The following is a 17,353-nucleotide window of genomic DNA, read 5'->3' as shown; positions in this document are numbered from 1 at the left end:
GAAGCCGAGGCAGGCGGATCACCTGAGGTCGGGAGTTTGAGACCAGCCTGACCAACATGGAGAAACCCTGTCTCTACTAAAAACACAAAATTACCTGGGCATAGTGGCACATGCCTATAATCCCAGCTACTCAGGAGGCTGAGGCAGGAGAATCGCTTGAACCCAGGAGGTGGTGGTTGCGGTGAGCCAAGATCGCACCATTGCACTCCAGCCTGGGCGATGGGAGTGAAATTCTGTCTCAAAAAAAAAAGATCAGCTTATAGTCTTTATCATCTAGCCTTCTATTCTCTGGAGAGTCAGCGGGGACTCTTGCGAGTTCTTGTAGCCTTTTCTTAAGGCCTATAGGAAGTCGTCTGTGCTGAGCCTGCACTTTCTATAACAGATGGAAAACCGAGGCCCAGACCTCTTAAATGGCATTGACTTAGACAGACTATAGAGCTAGTTCGTCGGGGGCCAGCACCACGACCTGGCCCCTACCTCCAGCAGACATCACTCACCCTTGCACACTTGCAGGAAGCGCTTAGAGGCTTGAGGTTGCCAGCTGTGGAGGTGTCGGGCCTGTGAAGTGCCTCTCAGCCACCCACGCTGGTAGGGCTCTGCACTGCTAGCTTCTTGTTTCTCTATTTTCTACCTAGGTTTCAGTTTTTCACTTGGGTTTGTTTCCCCTTTGTCTCTGGTTCAGCTTCCTTTTCCTGTTTGGTTTTAAGTAGTCTATAAAAATCAAGTTGCTGTCTTCAGAGAGTCTGTGGTCCTCTGATCAGCATAGCCCAGTGGGAGTACCGGACTCACCTCCTCAGGGTTCCCTGTGCTGCCACTTTTCTGCCATGGCCACAAGGTGAGTACTGAAACCAATACAGGGAACAGAGGGATGTCAAGAGGAAACCTAGAATCTTATTGGTGAATGGGCTGTGGAAATCATCTCATGACCCCTCAGTATACTGATCAATAAATCCATGACCAGAGGGCAGGGGACTTACATGAGGTTATACAGCACGTTAGTGACAATCTGCTCACTCTCCAGCCACTGGTCTTTCCATTACACAGGCCTGTGTCTCTTGATGCCTGTGACCTTTAATGGCTTCTGGATGAAGGATTTACTCAGAAATTAGCCCCTGCCTCAGATTATAGGGAGGAGGGTCTGAGCCATCTAGGGGATTGTTGTTTAGCTCAGAGGTACATTTTGGTGAGTCCTGGCTCTTCTCTCTAGAATGACCTGAGACTGGTTGTTTTATCTAAATATAGACAGAGAGAGTTATTTTTATTATAGGAACTTCATGAACTTAATAGCAAGAATCCTGACCCTCCACTTGTGAGACTTGTGACCTTAGGCTGTTGCTGTTTAGCACATGTGTGAGTGCCAGCCAGTCTACAAACTGCACTCCTCATTGAGATTGTTCTTTCTAAAGGGGAGATTACATGTTGGACCTGCCTCTCCCCTGCCGTACAACTCTGAAAGATTATAGATGATAGGACAGACAGACTTTTATCCTGTGGGGTTTGGGGCATTTGTTTGGTTGACTCATGACGGCTTTGTTTTTTAGCATAAAGTAACAGTCTCTCACTTTGAAAATTATTTCACAATTTTCAAAGTGCCATTTCACCAGTTTTCTTATTTGAATCTTTTAATCGTGTTAGATCGATGAGAACGCCATCATCACTCCTGTTTCATAGCTGAGAAAACCTCTGAAAAGTTGTGGGGCTTGTCCAAGGTCACATGGCAGGTGGAGGAAGGAATGGAACCAGGGTTTAACAAGGATGGCCTCGTCCGGTGGTTTTCGCAGCACGCTACACAGGCTCTTGAGAAGCAGTTTGCAGTGAGTTGTTAAAATTGACATGGTGGTAGGTAGAACTTGTCCAGGGCTGCTTATTTTCCAGTGGGCTTTATTTCTGCTCCTATCATTTTAGTAACTTTCTTTTAACTTTAGAGGACTTGTGAATGGAACTTCGGAAAACAGAATACTTTTCATTTCAAAGGCATATCAACTTCCAAAGTCATTTTTAGTTGTAAATTACATTGTGAAAAATTCCAGCAGCTTATTCTACCCTGTCAGTTACTAATTGCAGAAAATTATATCAGAAGTAAATGGGGAGGAGGCACATCAATCTCTTTTTCAGTTTTAAAATCGTAGAAATCTAGAAGTTTCCATCTTGAAAAGACCTTGGAGATGATCTACAGTAGTTTACCTAGGTTAGTGGTGCTTTGGGCATCTTATCCTCTACTTCAGCCAAAATAACTCTACTTTTGTCTTTTTTTTTTTTTTTTGAGATGGAGTCTCACTCTGTCACCCAGGCTGGAGTGCAGTGGCCGGATCTCAGCTCACTGCAAGCTCCGCCTCCCGGGTTCACGCCATTCTCCGGCCTCAGCCTCCCGAGTAGCTGGGACTACAGGCTCCCACCGCCTCGCCCAGCTAGTTTTTTGCATTTTTTAGTAGAGACGGGGTTTCCCCGTGTTAGCCAGGATGGTCTCGATCTCCTGACCTCGTGATCCGCCCGTCTCGGCCTCCCAAAGTGCTGGGATTACAGGCTTGAGCCACCGCGCCCGGCTTTGTCTTTTTAATGTATTCCTTGATAATTAATTGAGGGAAAAAAAGTCATATTGTTGTTGGTGGTGATGATTTTCAAGTCTGAAGATTACGCTAATCTAGTCCAGCTCCTGAGTGCACAGATCAGGAAATTGAGGCCCAGTGTGGAGCGGAGTTTGTCTACGGGGAGCAGAGTAGTGGCTGAACCAAGGCAAAAGCCCAGGTTTTCTGGAGCGTCCCTTCCCCGTACAAGGCTGCTTGTACTCTGCCACAGGTCCCTGGCCTGGCCCCGTAGTGACAGTCCTGGTGGAAGCAGCGTTCATGGAGCTGCAAGGTCAGCAGCCATAGGAGCTGTGAACTTTTCGTTTTTCCTCATGCTGACTGACATATGGGGATACCACGGCGCCTGTGGTGGGGATACAAAGGGCCTTTTTAATGTGCAAATATATCTTACCAGCTCTAGCTCTGGCTACTCACCAATCAAGAAACGTTTTCCAAGCTCTAACTGGATTAGGAGCTAGGAATTTTCTTGAGTGCATGACAACATACAGAATGCTTTCACTGACATTATTTTATTTAATTACTGCAATAATCCTGAAGGTAGCATTGTGGGGTGTTTTTGTTTTTGTATTTTTTAGAGATGAGGTCTTGCCATATTGCCCAGGCTGGCCTCAAACTCCCAAGCTCGAGCAAGCCTCCTGCCTCAGTGGGACTACAGGTGTGGGCCACCACACCCAGCTAGCATTGTTTTTATTGTTTCTGTTTCATAGAAGGAGAGAGTAACTTGACAAGAGACATAGCCAGTGAGTGATAGACCCAGGACTTGAACCTGTGCCTCCTGACCACAGATGCTTTGCCCTTTTGCTCTTACGCCTGAGTTGGAGCGGCCTCTGTCCTCAGGGACTGGTCGGGAGTGAGGAAGGCAGCACTCACAGAAATGAGGAGGCGACTCGCTGTAAGGACCCTGTAGCATAGACAGTAATAAGCATAAACAGGAGGGGCAGTAAGAGTTGAGAAGTTGGGGACTGTCAGGGAAGACCTTAAAGAGAAAGTGGGATCTCAGGTGAACTTTGAAGGATAGGAATGATTTTTTAGAAGGCACTGGCAGGCGTCGCAGGCAGCCAGTCACCCAGTGGCTGCTCTGGGTGCTAGGGACACAATGGTAAACAAGACAGGCAGGCTTGTCCTCCAACTGAGGGCAGAGTAGGGAGGCAGAATATAGTCAAGAAACCATCAATAGAGATGTGAAAACAATGGAGCAGCGTGGTAGAGAATGACGGGGCCACTGCCTTAGCCAGTGCCCTCTATGGGGACATGAGGCAGCCATGTAAAATCTGAAGACTTTGGGGGTGGAAGGGGCAGCAGGTATCCTCAGATGGGGACGAGGCCCTGAAATAGGAACAGTTTGTTGGGTTCAAAGGTCAAGAAAAATACAGAGGCTGGAGCAACATGAAGAAGAAAGAGTGAAGGCAAATAAGGGCCCAGGCTTTGTCAGGCCCTACGGCAAAGCCTGCGAGCTGTGCTGAATTTAGCGCATATGTCAGAATTTAGTTAGGGGAAGCCTTTGGAGGAAGGGTTCGAAGCAAAGGGAAAGACATCCAACAGAAGCTTAAGAAAATCACTCTGGCACCTGTGTGGATAATGGCTGGCAGTGTGGCAAGAATAGAAGCAGGAAGACCTCTTGGGAGGCTGCCACAGTCATCCGGGTAAGAGATGAGGGTGATTTGGGCCAGCAGTGGAGCAGTCAGGGTAGGTGGTGAGAAGTCACCAGATTTAGGAAGTGCCGTGGTGCTGTAGCCTCCAGGACTATCTGGTGGATCACATGTGGGTGTCGGGGAAACATGAGTCAGACATGTCTTAGGTGGGTGGTGATTCCTTTCACCACGCTGGGGCAGCTGGGGTGCTAGCTGGAAGAATCTGTAGAGGTGTGGGCCTAGCAGAACAGGTTCCCAGGAAATGTGGGTTGAACAAGGCTGACCTGAGCAGGAACTAGCTGAGATCGCGGTGCAGCAGCAGGAAATGTGATATGGATGTGTGATATGTCTGCCACTTTTGGGGCCAGCCAGTTAATTTCATTTCCTTCACTGGTCTCTCTGTTGTCCTTGGTAGGCTGTGGGTTTTTTCTAAAGCATGTACTATCTTCTAACATATTATAGAAGGTATTTGTTTTACTGTGTACTGTCTGTCTTTACCCCTCTAGAATGTAAACTCCCAGAAGGCAGGGATTTTTGCCTGTTTTGTTCACTGGTGTATTCCCAATGCCTAAAACATTGCCTGGCAGTACACATTTATTGAACTGCTGGATTTAATTAACTACTTCGATATATGGTCCTGGAGATTCCTGTGCTACCAAAGCTGCTACTCGGTGGAGCTTCCTGGTGTGGCATGTTAGAGAAGAGACCAGACAAACAGACATTTCACTTGCTGTCAGGTAGTGAAGGAACTGTGGCTGCCTGGGCACAATCATTACTGTTTATTCCACTGTGCTGCACATCTTGAAGCTGTAAAGATGTAAGAAGTCTCGCACAGCCAGGGTTCACCTTACAATCCTTCCCACCCAGTTGTACGCCTTTGTGTCAGGGTTTGGAGGAGTCTCCAGGAACACCTAGTGTTTCCTTTTCTCACAGGTGTTTCCAGTCCTCACAGGCAAATGAGAGAGTCCCAGAGGCAATTGAACAAGCCCTCAGAGATCACGTGGTCTGTTCACTCTCCATAGGAACACACACTTCCCTGAAGACCTGTAGCCAAATCATTTGGAGAGCTTCTGATGCTTCTCTGCCTTCCTCTGTCTCAAAGAATCCCATGTGCCTCTAGTTGGGAAACATTCCTCTAGAGATTCTAGGTTATTCTCATTAGAGTGTTAAGATACTCAGGTGGGCTGGGGCAGAAAATGGATGAGAACTAGTCTAGTCCAAAGGCTTCACTTTGGTAACTGAACCCACAGAAGAGGAAAATAACAGCTCAGCTTTTCTGAGTGTTATAAACCAATCATTATGCTAGATACATGATATACATACTATTTAATTCTCACCCTTTGAGGTTTTGTATCACTATTCCCACTTTACAGATAAGAAAACAAGGGTTGACCAGGCATTGTGGCTCACACCTATAATCCCAACACTTTGAGAGGCCAACGCAGGAGGATCGCCTGAGCTCAGGAGTTCAAGACCAGCCTCGGCATCGTAGTGATCTACAAAAAAAAAAAAAAAAGAAAAAAAAAAAATGAAAATTAGCCAGGTGTGGTAGTGCATGCCTGAAGCCTATAGTCCCAACTTCTCAGGAGGCTGAGGTGGGAGGATTGCTTGAGCCCAGCAGTTCAAGCCTGCAGTGAGCTATGATCACACTACTGCACTCTAGCCTGTGACAGAGCAAGACCCTACCTCAAAAAGAAAAGAAAACAAGGGCCTACAAAGTAACGTATTCCAGGTCACATTGTTGTCACTTGGCAGAGCTTTTGATCTCTGAGAGGATCAAAATCTGCCCTCTCAACTTTAACTTCTCAAAGCTAAACTCGTCTCAGTTTGCAGAGTCAAGGCTAGAATCGAGGCCCTCCTGATCTCTATTTTGCAGTCTCCATCATTCTGCGCTGTTAATACCACAGGAGACAAAAGAGACCTCGTCCGTCCTGTAGCACCCCGTGCCTGCATGCGTATCTCTTGTCGATGCTCTGTCGGCTCAGGATCTCTCCTACCAGCCTAGAGCTCTTTCAGAGCAGGACGCTTGTGTTATGCATTCATGTTTGTCTCTGTGCCTAGTAAATAACATGGAGTCCAAGTGGCTGCTCTGTCATCTGGGGTGTTTGTAAGGGCAGAGCCAGGGTCTTTGTTCCCAGGCTGTTAATTCATCCTTGGAGTTGGACATACTGTCCCAATCCTTGGCCCAAGCCAGGCCTCTACTGTTGTCCCAAGGCTGTGCTAAAACCTCTTCTACTTCACAAGTGATCAGAGTCACAGACTCTGGGGACACAAATTTTGGGATGAAGACACAGAGCAACCTATATAAATGTTTCTGAGGTTTGAGTAGCCTTAACGTCCACGTGACTGTCAGATGCTCCCCAAAGAAAGGGCTACGTCGGTGACCTTGAAAGAGTGTGGGAGATGCGTCTGAGACAGGGGCAGTCTAGGAATATCAGACTCCCCAGCAGTTGGTTGGAGTGTTTTTCCAGATTGCACCAGACTTCACAGAGAAATGGAGACCCGCTGTTCAGGCATCTCTTGAGAGGGTGGCATCCAAGGAGAAAAAGCAAACATCTTGATTGCCCGCAACGTGGGCAACCAATTTGGACAGAAAAGAAGGTGTCAGGGTTTTAACACTGAATGTAGACTTTATTTACCCAAAGCCTTTCTTTAATTCTAACACTCTCAAAAATGGGGCTCAGTCACCATTTGGATTTCCCATGTTAATACACAGAGAGCGAATTCATTGTCTTTCATTGCTGTAATGCAGCAGTTCTCAAAACGTACTCCAGACGTTGACCCTCCAAGGAGTCTGTAGGTCAGAACTATATTTATAATATTACTAAGACATCATTTGCCATTTCAGCTCTTGTCTCATGAATGCATGGTGGAATTTTCCAGAGCTATGTGATGTTTTGACATCATCACTGTGGCAGCTAATGAAATGTCTGCTTGTATATTCTTGTGTTTTAAAAAAGTATTAATTTTAATTTCAAATAAGGTGAATATGGATAGACTTAACCTATATAAAACAGAAGCTTTTTGGCATCCTCAATAATTGAGTGTAAAGGGATTCTCTGACCAAAAAAGTTTGAGAACCATGTATGTAATATAGTCAGTTGTATGGCTGTACTACAGACAGCATGCATGGAATTGAAAACACCACCTGCAAGGTGGCAGTTCCCCCTGGTCCAGAGGAGAAGCTCTGGGTCTGGGAGGAGGATGCAGGCGTCACTAAAGGCGAACTAAACAGCTTTAGGACTTGCTGTCAGATTTCCTAGACTGCGTGGTGGGACCGTGGGAACTTACTTCTCACAGGCCTGAAATACTTCACAATAAACATTTTAAGTCAACTTCATAACATGAAACCTGTTTCACACCTGTGCCCATTAAGAAAAAAATGGCACCCTCTAAGTGAGTTAATAATTACCAAGGGGAAAATATAGCTTTCCATTGGAGATCTGGCAGTCACCTCTTAATCAACCTACAGTCTACTTTCAGTTGGCCTGAATTCTTCACACACACAACACCTTTGTCAATGAAAAAATTTTAAATAGTTTCACATTCTAGCTTAGCTTGAAAGAGAGTAAGCAGACGGCTCAACCAAATGTAATCCATGAGCAGATCCTGCATCCCAAAAAAATCTAACATTTTGTAAAAATTGGGTAACTTTTTATTGTTGTTGTTGAGTCGGAGTCTCCCTCTGTTGCCCAGGCTGGAGTGCATTGGAGCTATCTCCGCTCATTGCAACCTACACCTCTCTATGCCTCCCGGGTTCAAGCAGTTCTCCTGCCTCAGCCTCCCGAGTAGCTGGGACTACAGGCGTGTGCCACTACACCCACCTAATTTTTGTATTTTTAGTAGAGACAGAGTTTCACCATATTGGCCAGGCTGATCTCGAACTCTTGACCTCAGGTGATCTACCCACCTGGGCCTCCCAAAGTGCTGGGATTACATGGGTAACTTTTAATAGGACTCTGTATTAGATTTTTAGTAAATTGTTGATTTTCTTTGTTGTGACAATGGTATTTACGTTATATATTAGAATATCCTTATTTTAAAGAAATGTATGCTAAAGTCCCTAGGATTGAAGTATCATGATAGCTGCAGCTGACTTTCAGATGGCTCAGGGGAAAGGCAGAGATAACTCATATGCGGCAAATGTTAACCACGGGCATGTTTAGTGAAAGGTACAAGAGTGTCCCTTGTATATTCCTGTAGGTTTGAAATTTTTCAGAGTAAAAAGGTGGAGTGAAAAACAGCTTCAAAATAGTAAAAGTTGGAGTTGGGTTTTGCTGCGTCGCCAAGTGGAGCAGAAAAGCCTTACTGCGTGACAGAACGTCAGGTTGCTGTCTAGTCCAGGCTCTGCCGTGGGTCAGCCATGGGTGTCAGGCAAGTTACTTCCTTTTCTAGGCCTGTTTCCTAAGAAAATCACTGCAGAATGTTTTTCAGCTCTGATGAGGCTGTGATTCCAAGCGTCTCTGTTTCTCAGTCCCTGAATTGGGACATGGCAACGTGGGTGTGCTTCCTCATTCCCCTGGGTAGGTGTTGAGAAGTGATGAGGCCCCAGGGTGATGACTGAGGTCCCCCCACCCACCACTCTGCCTTTGCTGACACTCTTCCCTCTGCTTGAAATGGTTCCTTGTTTCCTTTTGAAAAGTCTTGCTTCCCCTTCATGACAGCATCCCTTGGGTCCCTCAGGCAGAACTAAATGCCCTCCTCTTGTGACACTTTGCACGTACAGCACTTTTTCTTTTTTCTATTCTTTTTTTTTTTTTTTTTTTTTTTTTTTTGAGACAGGGTCTTGCTCTGTCACCCAGGATGGAGTGCAGTGATGCAGACACGGTTCGCTGCAACCTTAACCTCCTCAGCTCAAGGGATCCTCCTTCTACCTCAGCCTTCTGAGCAGCTGGGGCTGCAGGCACCCACCACCATGCCTGGCTAACTTTTTTTATTTTGTGTAGAGACAGGATCTGTGTTGCCCAGGCTGGTCTCGAACTCCTGGGCTCAAACTGTCCTCCCACCTTGGCCTCCCAAAGTGCTGGGATTTCAGGTGTGAGCCACTGTGCCCAGCCCTTGTTTTATTTTTCAAATAAATACAGGAAAAAAGAAAGAGAAAGCAGAGGTGGCCAGATCTCAAGTGAGTCGTGCCACCCCCACCACAAAAATCCTTGCAGGCTGAGAAACACGATACCTGGCAAAACTCAGCAAACATAAAAGCCAGCAGTTATTGAAAGGCATTTGTTGAGCAATCACTAGGTCCCAGTTACTAGAGCTACCGAGTTGAACACTACTTTAAAAACCAAACCAAACAGCCTGCCTCGTGGAGGCGCTTGCCCCTCACTTCAGTGGCAAGTGTATGGTAAGTGTTCTGCAGAGAAGCTAAGCAGCTGAGGCGAGCGGCAGGGGCCCAGAGTGGGCATTAGCATTCTCTTCAGTGTGGTTCAGGGAGTCTTCCCTGGGGGCAGTAGTGGGGATGGAGGGCAGTGTGAGTAGAGGCTAGAGGAAAGCACAGGAGCAAATCAGGGCCCAGAAACTGTGATTTCCCAACAGCAGGGCTCAGGAGTGGGCCCTCAGTGACCTCCACAGTGGATCTGGGCCATTCCACAAAGACAGAACCTGACAGCCTGGTCCCACTTGATGAGGCCTGAGGCAATTCCCCAGGCCACAGTGAGGAACCTGCCACCTTGTTTTTCTCCTTAGAAGTTAAAAGACTACGTGATAATGACAGCTCTCCATGTGGACACGGAAGGCAGTTTCGTGCGGATTCCACCCGAAGTCCTGCCTCATATGGATTTGCTGTTTATTCAACCAGCATTGTCCTTGTTCAAGATGGTATCTGCTGGGTGCTAATCATGTTAGTAAACTGCTCTCCTGTTTATTTCATCAGCCTTATTTGATCTCCAGCAAATGCAAAAGAAAGTCCAAAAAGATGATTCTCCTCGTCTTACCGAGCTGTCAACTTACCTCCCTGAAGTCTTGTTGCTGGCAAGCGACAGAGCCAGACCTGGGGCAGAGCTGGAGCTGTTGTCCAGAGTGTTCTCACTTCCCCACGCTGACTCCATGGTGAGGGCTGGCCTTAACTCTCTGTGCCCAGCCTTGCTTCCCAGCACAACACTGCTTCCTGGTGGGCACCAGCCAGCCAGACTTTCTGTGAAGTACTCTTTCTCTCTGCCCCTCTCCACCGTGGGAAAGACAGTGGTCAGAAAAGGGGCAGTCCAGAGAAGAGCCAAGCTGTGCGGTGTCGTGGGAGCCAATGGAGAAGTTTCACACAGGAGGCAAGGAGGGCAAGGAGGGCAAGTCTGTGGCAAAAGTAGAATGGTGAGGCTGGGGCAGGCTGAGGGGAGACAGGGCGGGGCTGCCTGTGGGCAGAGGGGAGTTCATAGTGTGAGAGAGTTCTCCGAGAGCTGGAAGGAGAGGCCTCTGGATGGCAGGAGGCAGGGTCCTGTCCAGCAGTGTCTCTGACTTGACTCCGTGTGTGACTCGGGGGAAGCACACAATGTGAAGTGGGAATAAATGTGATAATGACCTTGTGACAGTGGTTTGAGCATTGTGTGAAGTCAGTGTAGATGTCACCTGTGTTACCAGAGCCAAGCTGCATGCCTACAGGGGGTCTACTGAACTAGCAAGTGATGTGCTTCAGAGAGAGACTGGAATTTGGCACAGGAGAAGGCCCCTGTCTCCTCTGTGCTGGGCCTTGTCTTGGGGCTCTGGGTAGACCCCAGCTCTGCTCTGCGCTGGAGTGCCCAGACAGGTTTGTATAAACCCCTCAGTGTGGGCTGCTCTGCTTCCATCCAGGAGGCTCCTTACTGATGGTTCTCGGTCCAGCTTTTAAGATTCACTTTTGTTGCTTGTATGTTGAAGGTAAACAAGTCAGGACTTTACAAACTGCCTCAGTCTGGCTGTGTTTCTGTTTAGCTTTGGGAACATGTATTTATGGCTACTTCTCTCTAGCCCCCCACCCTTCAGTACTCACCCCTTACTAATGCACTTGGCAGCTGCAGAGCCCAGGCCAGAGGCACCAGGCTACGCTGAGGACGATGGCTCGCTGAGGAAGGGTATCTGAACTCAGACATGGGCCTGTTCTCCAGAAGCCCACAGTCTTGGGAAGAAGATAGCTCAAAGTGGCTGTCGTGACAGCTTGAAAGTAATCAGAGGCACATGGCACCTTGGGGTGGGGTTTGGGGGACAGAGACACACACCTCCTGAGTATGAGGAATATACCCAGCATGGTACTGGGCACCCTCATGTCTTATCTATTAATCACCATATAAATAGACCATACTATTTTTATCAGCTCTGGTTTACAGACAAGAACTCCTCATGCAAAGCCTGAGGTTCTGCCTTCCCAATACTCTGGTACACCCATTTTGCAATGATCTGTTTTTCCTGATAGATTGTAATCTCCTTCAGAGCTGAGCCATATGCCTGTTAGTAGTTATTAAATGAATGGGAATGGATGGATAGGTGTGTTTTGAAAGCAATGACAATGTGAGCTTTGAGAAAAGGTAAGATTCAAACCTCTGGGTGTAGGAAAAAGAAATCATCTTGGGCAGGAGAAATATCTCTTCCTAATTACTTGAGGAGTAGCAGAAAAGTCATCTTAATTGGCCCAGTGTCATGGGGATGCTTTCGCTGCCAGGTACAGCCTGGCTTTAGTACCAGGCTGCTGGTTGGGCTGTGTGATCAGATAGGTCCTTCCTCGCTGAAATGTGCTAGGCCATTTGTGGGCAGCCTCAGGTCCAGCAGAGCAAGAAGGGAAGTTCCCTGGGACCAGCAGAGGAATCTACCCTGTAGTCTTGGACCTCTAGAGGTCAACAGATAGGAAGAGAACTGTGGCCTAAGTCCTCACTCTACATAGAGAGAAGCCTGCCTAGAAGAAATGGCCCCTGCCCTGGAGGCGTTCACTGGCCAGCAGAGGGTCCTAGCGTAGACATTGCTACAGTAAGTGCTGTGATGGTAGGCATAGGACCATGACAATAGGGATAATAAGGCTCAGAGAAGGACCATCTAACTCAGCCTGGGGCTTCAGGGAAGATTTCCTAAAACAGATAACAGATATTCCAAGTCTTTATGGATGAGTAGGAGTTAGTGGGTCGGCTTGGGTCAGCTCGGCTCGGCTGAGAAAAGTATCCCAGGCAGAGGAAGTGGCCTGAGCCAGAGCAGAGGCCACAGAGTGCAGGGGTGTGTGTTAGGGGCCTGTGTGCATTTCCACAAGACTAAGCCAAGGGTTGGGTCGGCTATGGACACTTTGGCAAGGGCTACAATGTGAAGGCCCCTGAGTGCCTGCCCCAGAGCTGGGATTATATTCTGTAATAACGATGACTCCCTTCCTCATGCCGCATGGGGTCAGGTACTGCTCCAAGTGCTTACACATATTAAGTCTTAATTCTCCAGACAACCCTATAAAGAAGATGAGGAAAGAGGAAAGATATGGGCAGATAAAGGAGTATAAGCTATAGATAGAAACTGGGGAATACATAAGTTTTGTATGAGGTCATATAGCTAGTAAGTGGCAGAGCTCCCAATGAGGGAAGAGGCTCAGTCAGTTTGCCTTTGATGAAGGTCTTTCTGGTGACATTGCAATTGAAGAGTTGGAGGCATGAGATTTCAACCAGAGGCAGGGGAATAGCTAGGAGGCTATTGTGGTCTAAATGAGAAATAACAAGGGCTGGAACTGGCAGCAAGAAGGGAGAGAAAGGGACAGATCCAAAAGATGTTTAAGAAATAGAATAGATGGCTACTGGTCCATAGAGGGTGAAGCACAAAAAAGCATCTGAAATGGCCTTCAGGTTTCAGACTCAGGGGATTGGGTAGGTGTTGGTTCCATTCCCTGAAATGGGAAACAGTAGAAAGAATATGTGAAGTCTCTAAGTTATGTCCAACAGTTGGAAATATAGCTCCATATCTTAGAAGAAAGGACAGGACTGGAGACTCATCTTTATGGGATTTATTAGTGTATTGGTGATCGTGTAAACCCTGGCATGGATGACAGAGCCTGTGAGGAGATGTGAAAGCCAATGGTCCTCAAAGTTTCCTTCATGGACCATTTGCCTAGAACCAGCAAGCATGTGTGTTACAATAGAGACCCTGCCCCGCCTGAGACTTATTGCATCAGAATCTCCTAAATGGGGGCCTAGGGATTTATGTTTTAATAAACACTCACCTGACTCTTACAGTGCATACAGTTTTTTGTTTGTTTGTTTGTTTTGTTTTGTTTTTGTCGTCGTCGTTTTGAGACGGAGTCTCCCTCTGCCGCCCAGGCAGGAGTGCAGTGGCACAATCTCGGCTCACTACAAGCTCCGCCTCCCGGGTTCACGCCATTCTCCTGCCTCAACCTCCCGAGTAGCTGGGACTACAGGCGCCCACCACCACGCCCGGCTAGTTTTTTTTTGGTTTGTTTTTTTTTTTTTTTTTGTATTTTTAGTAGAGATGGGTTTTAGCCAGGATGGTCTCTATCTCCTGACCTTGTGACCCGCCCACCTCAGCCTCCCAAAGTGCTGGGATTACAGGTGGGAGCCACTACACCCGGCCGTGCATACAGTTTTGAGACTCGTGAGCATAGAGTAAAATAAGAAATTCCACGTAGTTCACATTGATTTTAAAATCTGTTTTGGAGCGCAAACCCATTTAAGAACATGGTAAATGCATTTCCAGAAGCAGCGTGCACTCTCACTTTTGCAGATAATTTTGGAGGTTTCTTAGACTCTTCAGGCCTTTCCCTGTACCCCGGATTAAAAACACTTGACATAAGAGATAAATAGGAAACCTGTGAAGGAGGCGGAACAGGAATCACAGAGAGCGAAATGGAAAGCCAGGAGAATTTGAAGACTGGGGATTAAGGAGGAGAGGTTCTCAGAAGTGAGGACATAGTCAGCAGTGCCTGACTCACTAACAGGCCCAGTGACTCGAGAGCTGGAAAGCATGCATTGGAGCTGGAAGTGGAAAGGCAGTAACCTTGTCTGGGCTTATTTAAGTGTATTCTTAGGCCCAGGGGCCAGGTTCCAGTGGGGGCTCAGAGAGTGACAGCAGGGTGGGGGTGGGGCAGGGTGAGGACATGGAGAGAGCAAGTGATAGGACGAACTGGGTGGGGAACAGCGGGAAGTAGGGAGTGAGGTCCAGTGGTATCAGCTGGGGGGCTGCTTGTTAGGTGCCCACCCTTGCGATGGTTACTGTGGTGAAAGATAAGAAAGGAATTCCCAGCAGGGCAGCTCATTCACCCTGGTTTGCCCTGGATTATCCCAGTTTTAGTGCCGAATGCCCTACCTCCTAGGAAATCCTTCTGTTATGGGCAAATGCTGGTTCCCAGTCCTACTGGGAAGACAAAATTGGCCCTCAAGACAGAGTATGAAGAGTTGTTCTGTCCAAAGGAAGCTCCCAAGTCCGAGCATTAAGGCTGAGAAGGACCACTGTGCCAGTCCCAGGGAGAGAAAGGCATTGGCCACCTGCTTTCCAGGAAGGAGGAGAGTGGCTCCTAGGCTGACACTCCAGAGGAGCAAAAGTGGGCAGCCTGTGCCTTCCCAGAGGCCTCCCTCTGGAGGAGCGGGTCTCTCTCTGCAGGCCTGGGCCCAGGCAGAGCTGAGTTGCATCTTTAGAGGCAGCAGACAGGGCTGAGCCTCGCTTTGCACAGGAGCCCACCTGCAGAGCTGTGGTTTCCTGACTCGCCCATCCCAGGCTGTTATGAGACAGAAGGCTGATGGTAATCTGTGACGGGTGCTTTTGCTTGGCAGTTACACTTTCTCTGAGAATAAATGGAGAGGATTGTGAGTAGAATGTTCCCATGGGCACACAATCATAAATGCACTGTTTTTCCCACAGTCAGGGTCATTTGTTTAACAGTTTTTGATGTCTACAGCATACAGGGACTGGCTTTACCAAAGGGAAAACAACACAGTTCCTGCCTTCAAGGAGCTCACAGGCTGGTGGTGCAGACACCTCAGCAGATTCTGAGAGGCAGGACAAACTGAAAAGCGCTCTGGCAGAGGGAGAAGCAAGCAAGGGGCTGCAGGAGCCAGCCTCTCTGTGGACAGGTCTACATCCTGTGCTTTTTCCAGGTTCAACCCTGGACTTGCATTTCCCGACAAACCTCTTGTGGTTAGCCCCGTTCCACCCTGTGGACCTTCCTTTTGCCCTTACTTTATGAATTTACGCTCTGTCCTTCAAGGAAGTAACAGGGCTAGGGTGGTGTGTCTATGTAAGCCCATGAGAATTCAGAAACCTTGCTCCCAGCCACCCAGGGAGTAGGGGAGTGAGAGTCCGGCGGCACAGAGCCTGGACTTTTCCCAGAAGGATTAGAAAGTGAGAGCCCAAGAATGACTTCAGGCTGTCATTACAGAGGGCCATGCTGCAAGATTTTTCCTGCATCCTCCTGAGTAGCTGGGACTACAGGCAGGTTCCATCACACCCAGCTGCCTGTGTAATAGTTTTATCTTGAAATGCATTACTGATTTCCTACATCGAGTCCTGGAAGGTCTATGATTAGGTTTCAGAGTTACATGCAGGAAATTTGGGGTGTGTTTTGCTTTTTTTTTTCTCTCTCTCTCTTCAGTGAGAGATTTCAACAGACATTCAAAAGTGGTCTATGATACATAGCAGGGGTGTCCAGTCTTTTGGCTTGCCTGGGCCACATTGGAAGAATTGTCTTGGGCCACACATAAAATACACTGATATTAACAATAGCTGATGAGCTTTTTTAAAAAAATCTCATAATGTTTTAAGAAAGTTTACAAATTTGTGTGGGGCTGCATTCACAGCTTTCCTGGGCTGCATGCGGCCCACAGGTTGGACAAGCTTGGTGTATGGTCTAAAAAAATTAACTGCTGAACCAGCAACACAACAAAGATTATGGTTTTTCCCATCTTCCCTGCCATGCCCTGCCCCATGCCGAACTCATGGGCAGAGCTCAGCGAGGACTCAGCGCTTGTCTGAGGGAGCTCTGAGGTCAGACTCACCTTGTACAGATGAGGAAGCTGAGGCCTAGAGTCACATGGTCTTTCTCGTATAAGAGTTTAGGTCTCACTAGGAGATACATCTAATGTAAATGAGGAGTTAATGGGTGCAGCACACCAACATGGCACATGTATACATATGTAACAAACCTGCACATTGTGCACATGTACCCTAGAACTTAAAGTATAATTAAAAAAAAAAAAAGTTTAGGTCTCACATGACACACAGAGAGAAATTACAGGCGCAAATTATATGGGCCCCACAAGTACATGTACAAAGGCCCAAAATGACAGGGGAATTGGACTGCTTGCTTGAAAAGAGCCTTCCCCCAAGAGAGAAATTCTAGTTACACCTACAGCTCAGAGATGCCTGTTAGATCCCAGGGGGGAAAGAAGTCCACCAACCTGTTAATTTAACACCATACAGAACAAACCAGTGTATTTTGACTGATTTCACTCCCCAACTAATCAACAGATTGTTTTGATCGTATGAAAGAAGTCTGTGAGACATGCAGACCTCATGGGAACCATTTAGTAAATGAAATTTCGTATGTATGTGTTTTAAAAAATAGCTCATCCATTCAGTTATTCAGTAAATAATTTAAGAAAACTTTTGCCTATCACATTTCCTCGTAACTGGGCACAGTGACTCATGCCAGTAGTCCCAGCACTTTGAGAGACCAAAGAGACCAAGTGGGAGGATCACTTGAGCCCAGGAGTTTAAGATTAGTCTGGGCAACATGGCGAAACCCCGTCTCTACAATAATAATAATAATAATAATAATAAATTTCCTCAAGAGATAGATGATTTGGACAAATTAAATTTACGATGCCTAGGGAGGATGTGTATGTTACGGAGTTTGAGTATTTATCCAGGTGAAGATGTTGAGAAGGCAAGTGAATATATATTGCTCAGAGGCAATGTCGAGGTTAGATAGCAATCGAGATTTTATTAAAACAAAAAAATTTCAAAGGTATAATAAGCCCAAATTAGCAAAACAAATCTTAAGTAGAATAAATGTGTATTTCCTTGCATTTAGGTTTTGTTAGTAGCAATAAAATAAGAGACAAACCAACACTTATTTAAAGGGTGGGGGGAAACCAGGGGTTTTGGTTAACCACCAGTTTAATTTGAACCTAAAGTGCTAACAACAGCAAATAAAAAGAACCTGTAGCTATAATCATAATAAGAAAAATGGGAAAAATG

General features: G+C 46.9%; 1 protein-coding gene across 8 annotated transcripts in view; it reads left to right on the top strand.

Moving 5' to 3' along the window:
• EVL (Enah/Vasp-like) overlaps positions 1-17,353 on the top strand; it is a 174,318-nt gene that overhangs the window by 91,247 nt on the left and 65,718 nt on the right. For 4 of the 8 annotated variants that reach the window (XR_002523525.2, XM_021941556.2, XM_009212238.4 and 1 more), the window contains exons 1-2: positions 705-835; positions 10,089-10,264. The exons of 2 other annotated variants lie outside the window; for them this stretch is intronic. Coding sequence is in view for 5 of the 6 variants with exons in the window: in XM_021941556.2 (XP_021797248.2) it covers positions 10,131-10,264 (134 nt within the window). In the remaining variant the exon portion in view is untranslated. Of the gene's footprint in view, positions 1-556; positions 836-1,635; positions 1,815-10,088; positions 10,265-17,353 lie in introns of those variants that run through there. 2 more of the 8 variants (XM_017961531.3, XM_003902260.3) reach the window with 2 other exon arrangements.

Source organism: Papio anubis, chromosome 7, assembly GCF_008728515.1.
Source record: "Papio anubis isolate 15944 chromosome 7, Panubis1.0, whole genome shotgun sequence".
Classification (NCBI taxonomy): domain Eukaryota; kingdom Metazoa; phylum Chordata; class Mammalia; order Primates; family Cercopithecidae; genus Papio; species Papio anubis.
Note: the sequence above shows the minus strand (reverse complement) of the source record. Positions and strands in the feature narration are given on the sequence as shown.